This window comes from Stegodyphus dumicola, chromosome 11 (genome assembly GCF_044657685.1).
Source record: "Stegodyphus dumicola isolate Sdum_Otavi_A_Nest chromosome 11, ASM4465768v1".
In the NCBI taxonomy this organism is placed as follows: Eukaryota; Metazoa; Arthropoda; class Arachnida; order Araneae; family Eresidae; genus Stegodyphus; species Stegodyphus dumicola.
This window is the reverse complement of record NC_140778.1, coordinates 88,127,866-88,137,386: the sequence shown is the minus strand read 5'-3', so window position 1 is coordinate 88,137,386 and position 9,521 is coordinate 88,127,866. Positions and strand designations below refer to the sequence as shown.

Below are 9,521 nucleotides of genomic sequence, written 5' to 3'. Positions count from 1 at the left end.
AATTTTAGATTTATCATACAGAAAAAATAGCAAAGACAAAAAAAGGAGATAAACCATTAAAGCTATGCTAAGAATGTATACTAACATACATTCTTAGCATAGCTTTAATGGCAGAAACTACAACAATAATATATCTTTTAGAAATCAAATTATTCTGAAATTTAAATACTTATATCTCACACAGGTCATATTTCTGTAAATTAGTAATTTTCATAAAATAATAAACTCTGTAATACCCAATGTTTAGGAGCACATATTAGAGATTAAGAGCTAATAGTTAAAAAATAACTTCTATATAATAACAAACAATCTATGTTAGTTCTTTAAGAAACATTCAATATCTGACTGAAAATTTTAGATTCAGTCAATATTGTTTTGGAAACAATCTGAATTTGTCACTTATGGCTACTAAAAACAGTTTTGAGAGAATGTGAAAATTTTGGGATTATTTTCCATATTAAATTCATTGTTTGCTTTCCCCCCAAAAAAGGAGGGGGTGGCAAATTTGAAAAGAAAATATATGATTCAGAAGTCAAACAACAAAAATCAGCGTTAATTCACAAAATTTTCACAGGACTAGTTTCGATGGTTTTACCGAACCATCATCTTCAGCTGCAAAACCGCAAATGAACAAGATAGGCAATAATTATCCATCAGTGACCATCTTCGTCCGTATTTTGACACATTTGATGCTTTTATTTGTGATTTTATAAAAGTGAAAACTACAGAACTAACTAATGAGCTAATCAGCTGGAGTGCCTTTTCGACTCCAGCTTTATTTGCTTTCCTTTTTGCTGAATGTTTTCGTTTTAAATATGCCAGCTTATGACTTAATTGCCTTATTTTTAAAGATTTTGGTGTTAAATTTTTGTTGCATTTTAATCTTTTTGGTGTCTCGGTGATATTATTTAGTTCTATGGAGTGCTGGTGTGAACCAAGTTCTAGAGAGCCAGAATCTGTTTGTGAAGTGTCAGAATCTGTTTCTGCCAAAGGACTTGAATTATCATCGATACTGATTGCATGCTGCTGCAATTTCGAGCACAACTTCATAGACAGCTGATGAACATTTACAACTCTGTCGTTTCTGGACAGCTCATCAGCTAGGAAGGAAAAAGAAAATTTATATATATATAACAAGACTAATGCATAATAATTCATAATATAATCATTATCAATTAATTATTTTATGAATATTTCATCTCTAAACAAATAAATATTTAACTAACCTTTAACACGGTTTGACATTTAGTTTTAAGAAAAGAAGTTTTGGTTAATCTTCGGATTATGGTAACTTGGCGATTTTTTGGCGACCAACCCTGCTATTTTTTTTTTTTTTTTTTTTGACGCCATTTTGTTTTGACAAAATAAAGGCCTTTTTTTTTTTTTTTTTTTTTTTTTTTTTTTTTTTTTTTTTTAACTACTCAACATTTTTTTCCAACAATTTGCTAGCCGAATTACGCTTATGCTAGAACTTTTATGGAACAAAAGTGCTTAATCATCACGAAGATTAGGTGCGAATTTGGGAGAAAGTGCAGAATCGCCCACTGCTTGCAGCGTTAAGAATTGCACATACACGGTATCATCCATGTATACGTCGATCTATTTTGACTTAAAAAAACATCACAGAATTGCACAAAAATGGCATTGCGTACACTCTTGACTTTATCCATTTACACTGCTAAAGTCCTAGCTAGTAAACTTTATCGCCTTACCAAAATGTCGCCAAACTACCAGTTACCATATTCCAAAGATTAGCCGAAGTTTTAATTTTATTTTTAATTATTGTTAATTTCCTTTATCCTGAGTTTGTAAATCTGATTCAAAGCCTAAAATTATACTTTGCGTAAATATATTCTGCTACATCATATTCTAAGAACATTCTGCTATATCCATAAAGGATTTACTAAGGAAAATTTAATGGATTTTAAAAAAGGGTTACTTTACATTCTCTCATACCAAAATTGACTATGTAAGAAACAGCAGAAGAGTCCTTTCATAATAAATAAGTTATATTATTTATGTAAACAAATGAAATTTCTGTGGGAGATTCAACTAAATTATCCTTCAGAAAAAGATTTATCACTCTTTTTAAAAACAGCAGACTACTCTCTTTCTAAGATAACATAGTAAGTTGTTGATCAGTACAATATATAAGAGGTTAAATTTTTAAAAATTTTTGAAATATATAAACTTGAAATTAATGCATACCTGTTTCACCAAATTTTGTTGGTTTAGCACTCGAATGCAAAAAATGCTTCTTAGTTGTGGAATATGCATTGTCTTCAAAATGTGCGGAACAAAGACGACTTCGATATAAAAGAGAAGGTGGCTTCTTTAATATTTCCTTGTCACGTCCAATCAAGTAAATTCTACATGCTTCAAGCCATTGTGCTGATCTATAAAAGTTAAAACAACATGAAATTTACACCTACTTTACACAGGAACACTAGTTTTAAGCATTCATTTAAAATGTAACTTATTACTGTGCAAAACAAATACATATTTTAGTTTTTCCAGAAATTTGACATGTAGATAACATTTAAGTACTAATTTATGTACAAAAAAAATTAATATTTATGCATTTTACTCAAACTAATGTTAAATTTTTAAGCATTCTGCTTATGAAAAAATTCATTTTAGCTGATGCATATATTCAACTAATGCTTCTACGATTTTGTAATATTTACATAAATATTTTATTACTATTGTATATATAATTAGGCTAAACAGATAAGGCAACATTGAATATCACACAAAGTATGTTAATGAATATAACGTTTTCATTTGAAAAGGAATAATTTTTTTAAATAACAGAAAGTTAAAAAAATTTCTTCATCTGTCATACTGTACTTATTTTCATGCATTTTAAATACTTATAACTTAAAATAAAAATTAAATTTTTACCTCTCTGGATTTTTAGGAAACCGAAAGAATTTTCTTTCAGGAAAATACCAAGAATTGGCATTACACACCACACAACGCACATAAGCCTTTGGTGAAGGATCATTTAACCTAAATGAATTATTATTACAAAGATTTAAATCACATCAGTACAGAATATATAAAAATTGAATATAAAAATAAAATATGGATATTTAATAATTAATTTACAGAATACATTTAAGTTGCAAGGTTGAAATAAAATAAAAAAAGAGCCAATGAATATCATGACACCAGAATTATGCAGCTAATTTACTTTAATAATTTTATTTTTAAAACTGGAAAAATTATTAAAAAATTAATTTAAAAAATAATTAAAAATTGGGATAATATTGCAGTTCTTAGTAGCAAAAAAATGATATCTGTGAATAGTTTATTATAAAGATTCTTTGATTATAAATAATGTTCAATGTATAGAATTAGAAAATATCATGAACTAAAAAATTGATACCTGGTTAAACGAAAATAGAAGAAGTTGCAATATACATTACATATAACTGCAGGAAAGATCGGATATGAAGAACTGAAATAATTTTCATTAGCAATCATAGTAAATCATCCATGATTGCTTGATTTTATCCTCGCAATTATATACAAATATACTAATTTTGCGTAAGAAGCTTTGATAGAGATTTTTCGAAATACTTCTGATTTCTTTAACAGTAGGAATTATAATTTTTCAATAAAATGTTCCAATGAAACTTTTAACTTTTTTAATGCCAACTTAATTAATAATCGTTCATTACATGATATTTGATTACCATCCCATGTTATGGAATGGATTTGAACATAACTCTGGTAATTAAAAAATAATTCTACTATGAAAAGGTATAAGAATTAAATATTTTTACGTACCTTTCACACGCAGGATCACTAGAGCGTGATTCATTATTTTTTTCCATTTCCAAATGTTCAAAATTGCTGAAATCCTCGTGCTTAGCGTTCAATATGGCGCGCTATGACGACTTCTACGATGTTGTTGACAAACTCTCTGGCTCTAGCGCGCATGCGTGAATGAATTTCAGAGAACCTGATTTTACGCCTGTAAAGTTGTCAAAAAAGACACATTTTAGACTCAGTTTTTCTCCGTGGCGTTGCTGTGCAGTCGAAGCTTGACTTCTTCTCACTATAGCTTCTTTGGTAGCGCCACCTTTCACAAATCAGAATTTCTACATATTTTTATATTTGAAATTGAGATTGGTTTTTAAAAATTTAGCATATTTATCAAGCATAATTAACGATCCAAATAATTATAAAGCTTACTGCATAATTTCAGAACTGGATATTTTTTCAGCTTTTCCTATGCTGTAAGGAAATTTGTAAATACTTCTTTTAGAAAATTATATTTTAAATCTGAACTAATAGAAAATTTCAAACAAGCAATTTCCTCTTGCAATTTTTATGCTTTTTATTGGTGTAAATAAGTAAAAAATACTGAAATATTTAAAACGAATTTTTGAAAGTTTTGTTTAAAATTCTAATTTGTGCTGCTTTTTTAAAATTATAAATGAGTATTATAGCACAATTTCTATAAAGGAATTTCATTTCAATCATATTTCATAATACATCATAGTGATAAACACTTTTGACTCCTTAATTTTTCTACACTTAATTCTAATATTAAAATTGTATTTAACCGTAATAATTAATTTTGCTTCTATTTTATAGTGATTATTTTTTAAATTTATTTTTAGTTCTGGGTACATTTTTTTATTTACTGTTAATTTACTTTATTAGCACGAAACGGCATTTTGCGCTGTTTCACTATAAATGCCCGTGTCTCCTTGCAAATTGTTGTTACCAAATATTATCGCCCTGTATTATATTTAAAGAAATTAAATAATGACGAATCTGCATGAATACATGTATGTTTCTGACACTGTGACAAAAAGGACAGTATCTAGAGCCATCAAATTTTGAATAATGTAATCCGGCACCCGAACATGGGCATCTGGACGGCAGAATTTCGAATTTGTTTTAATCTGTTTCATATTTTGTAAAATTTTAACGAATTTTTGATTAACAAACTCAACGAGTTCAGAGCGAGCACTGTACACAAGATAACAATTTTATCTACAGTGCGGAAACTCTAAAGATATGCTGTTTTCAAATGTATGTGGTTTACGTGTGAAGAACATGATATTCAGTAAATATAGATAACACACAAAACGTTAAAAAAAAAAAAGGTTCCTTTTGGGCGTAATATAAAATCTGAGTGCGTCTCGATTTTATTTTATCTTTTTTTTCCCTGCATTACACTCAGAAAATTTTATGCTTCGAATTTACTAAAATAAATAATCCACTTTAATGTTAATAATTTAATGATCATATAATCAATTAAATGATTGTTTTGTAATGTTATTATATTTGTGAAAATAACTGCCAGAAAATGGTCATTAAATTTAAAAAAAAAAAAAAAATATATCGGATCTTGTTTAATTTTACCTTATTTATTTCAAAGCATCCCGTACTATCAAGATTATTTAATTTTACTTCATTTTTACGCAAAATTAAGTTCATAAATTTTGTGCTTCGAGTTTTTACCGTTTTACCAGAGTAAAGATGTTTGTACAAGAATTACACATGAAAAAAATGCGCGAAATGCAGTAAAAAGTGCTCTAATGAGATATATTAAATTCTATTTGATAAAAACTGTAGCTTTCATAATCTCATCACCATACAACGTATGAAATTTAATAATTAAAATGTTATGGGATACAAACGCCATAGGTTTCAGTGTTCATTAAACCAGATCGTCCGTACTCTTTCTTGCTGGCATGTCGGTGACGCGCGCCCCGCCCACTGGGTTAGTCTATCTCTTATAAGGTCCACGCTTATAGGATAGAGAAGGTTAATACTAATATTCATGTGTAGCACGTGGTAATATAATACAAATGGTACAATGTAGAGGGGTGGGAATTGCTAACACTAAAAGCTCTGAAGAAATAACCATTGTTACTTCCAGACATTTATTGAGAGCTCAAGAAATAGCTCTTTTTACCTGGCATTAACTCAAATTGTTGTTACCAAATATTATCGCCCTGTATTATATTTAAAGAAATTAAATAACGAAGAATCTGCATGAATACATGTATGTTTCTCGCACTGTGACAAAAACGACGGTATCTAGAGCCATCAAATTTTGAATGTTGTAATCCTCCACCTGAACATGGGCATCTGGACAGCCGAATTTCGAATTTGTTTTATTATCTATTTCATATTTTGTAAAACATTAACGTATTTTTTATTAACAAATTCAACGATTTTAAAGCGAGCAATGTACGGAAAATAGCATTTTTATCTCCAGTGCGGAAATTCTAAAGATATGCTGTTTCAAATGTTACGGGCGATGTTTCAAATGTGGTTTACGGGCGAAGAACATGATATTCAATAAATATAGGTAACACACAAAACGTTAAAGGAAGGTTCCTTTTGGGGTGTAATATAAAATATGTGTGCTTCTAATTTTTATGAAAATTTATGAAAATTTTATGCTCCGAATTTTATAATTTACTAAAATAAATAATCCACTTTAATGTTAATAATTTAATGATGATATAATCAAATAAATAATCGTTTTGTAATGTTATTATACTTTTGAAAATCACTGCCTGAAAATGTTCATTAAATTAAAAAAAAATTATGAGATCATGTTTAATTTTACCTTATTTATTTCAAAGCATCACGTACTATGAATCTTATTTAATTTTGCTTTATGTTTACGCAAAATTAAGTTCATAAGTTTTATGCTTAGAGTTTTTACCGTTTAATCAAAGTGAGGATGTTTGTACAAGAATTACGCGTGAAAAATTGCGCGAAAGGCAGTAAAAAGTGCTCTAATGAGATGTATTAAATCCTATTTGAAAAAAAAATGTGACTTTCATAATCTCATTACTTTACAACGTATCACATTTAATAATTAAAAACAGTTATAGACGCCATAGCTTTCAGTGTTAAAGTAAACCAGATCGTCCCTACTCTACTTGCGGACATGCAGGTGACGCGCACCCCGCCCACTGGGTTAGTCTATCTCTTATAAGGTCCATGGCTTCAGAGGACTTCAGAGAAACCACATTTTAAATTGGCTGGCCGCCAAAGACATGAATGGGAGATAATTCCATACAAATGTGTAGGTTGTTTTAAAGCGCAGATAATTTTCGAGGGCTTAAATTGAACCCGAACTCGGCTCCGGTGTTTCTGGGTGTTTCAGCGAAATAATAATTCCAGCTAGACCCCCAAATAAGATAAATTCTGGTGTTGTGTTTTAATTTTGATAATTTATTTATAATTAATTTAATTACTATTCATTTTACTTGATAAATTTTTACTAATTTTATTATATTAATTAATTAATTTTAATAATAATTTTATTGCATTAATTTTATTATGTTAATTAATTCATAGTTTTGTTATTAATTTAATTTCATTATTATTTATTTATTATTAAATTTATTCATTATTTTTATTTTTATTTTATTTATTCATTGTCATAAATCATTTTAATTCATTTATATTTTTATTATTTATTTATTTATGCTTACCATTGCTGATAGTCTAACATCGAACTTCAACGCTTCTGATTTTAGAAATTAAGCCGTGCACAGGGAGTACACTAGGCCTTTCAAGTATAATAATTAATACAAACTGAAGTAATAATTAGTAATTCTATGTCTATGATTGTGACTAGTTTTAAATTCAGCCGGAACGTGCTCCGATACTTTTCATATTTCGAATGAAAATGAAAGAGCCTCATATATGAACAGCTCCGTTATTTATTTAAGCAACTGAATCACAATAAATACAACATTAAATAAAATAAGTATTAATATTTAATATTGAATGTACGACTCAGTTTCACTCAGAACAAACAGCAAAATAAGCTGGAAAACTTGAGCGGCGGAAAAGGTTGGTGTTGGTGTTGGTGTATTAAATTATGGCAAAGCACACTAGGGCTATCTGCCTAAGGGGAGGGATGCCTTTCGTGGAGGACTTTCTAAGGGAAACTGGCTCGTATACACGTTACACATGGGAAAAACCACGAAAACGCCCATGCAGCCAGCCCGTTCGCGGGATTCGAACCTCCGACCGAACTACCAGTGTTCAGCGTCTTTACCGCTCGGCCACTGGTGGGCCGAGCGGCGGAAAAGAAAACACTGAATTCGAAATGCGATCTTATCAGGAAGAGAGACTTTTAGAGCTGTCTACATCTGGTCAAGAAAGGATGTTAATAGATCAGAAATGAAAATAATTACACTTTTTTATCTGACAGCGAAGACTATTGTTGAAAATGCTTACTTTTATTTTAACCTCTGTATCAGGTTGTCTTACTATTAATTTATTCCCTCCTTTTATTTGTTTCATGAGTATTTCATTCAAGTTTTATATAATTTATTATTAGTTTCTTATATCAATTTACTAATTTTCAATTGTTTTATTACTTCATTTAATTCCTTTGATTTTTAAATTTATTATCTGCTTATTTGTCATGGATTTAAATAGCTTAGCAATATATTTTTATTTTGGATTTTTATTTAATTTCAATTATTCGTTATTTATTATTATTATTGTATTTATTCATTTTTGTTTATTGTTCTTGACAGCTTTTCATATGGCTCTGAAACTTCTAATTTTATAAATTAAGCGCTAGATTTTGCTAAAATTTCATTTAAACGAAAAGATTTGTTCATTTTACAGAGCAGCAATCAGATCTGCTACCATTTTAAAATCCCAAAGAAATATCATGCATTACTACTCTTTATTGAGTAAGTGGATTCCGAATTAGTAAAATCAACGCTTTTTATGTATTAGTTGGCCACAATCGAGGCGGATCCGCAAGTCACATGTTATTGGAAGGCTGAATTTCAAATATCAGACAAAAAAGGCTACAAGTCATTTAGGTATTCGAAAAATCTGGATATGTGGCTGGTTTTTTTTTTTTTTTTTTTTTTTTTTTTTTTTTTTATTTTCCGTCTGTAGCTAAATATTTATTGTAATGAAAATCACAGAATCTTATCTCTCTTTTTAATTACATAAATTAAAATATAAAATATACAAAGAATAAATAAAATAAAGTATTCTTATGTCTGCAGAAAAATACAAAATATATGTCTCTGACAAAAACTAAATAATAAATTTAATTTTTATTTGGCTAAACACCTTTTTATTTTTATTTTAACAAAAATAAAATTATTTTCTACTCACATAATTATGTTTCTATTGTTACTGTTTTAAAATTAAGGAGGTCGCGATGATATTGATGCAAAATCACAAACAATAAATTCATTAATATAAAAAATTCAACTTTTGCACTTGAATTTTATATTAAATTTATGATTTATTGCAGAAAGACAGAAAAATGGCATTCTGTTTTATTCACCACATTTATATAATGATTTTAGAGAAGGTCCACCAACGGCGGAGCGGTCTGAACGTTAGAAGCTCGGTCCGATGAGCTTTCCTTTAGAAAGTTCTCCGCAAAGGCGTCTCTAATCTGTGACAGATAACCCGAGTGTGCCTTGCCATTATTTAATAAACCAAACCATTTTAGAAAAGAAGGTATTTTTTATGGCTAACAAGATTTA

At 28.9% G+C, this 9,521-nt stretch overlaps 1 protein-coding gene across 1 annotated transcript; it reads right to left on the bottom strand.

Moving 5' to 3' along the window:
• Positions 1 to 252: 252 nt before the first annotated feature.
• On the bottom strand, positions 253 to 3,928 carry LOC146994196 (uncharacterized). The gene is made up of 4 exons (XM_085826463.1): positions 3,796 to 3,928; positions 2,905 to 3,012; positions 2,209 to 2,396; positions 253 to 1,100 (listed from the first exon to the last, which is right to left on the bottom strand). Exons 1-4 carry the CDS (start codon positions 3,840 to 3,842, stop codon positions 592 to 594), a joined length of 852 nt encoding a protein of 283 aa, XP_085682589.1. The 5' UTR covers positions 3,843 to 3,928; the 3' UTR covers positions 253 to 591.
• Positions 3,929 to 9,521: the final 5,593 nt, after the last annotated feature.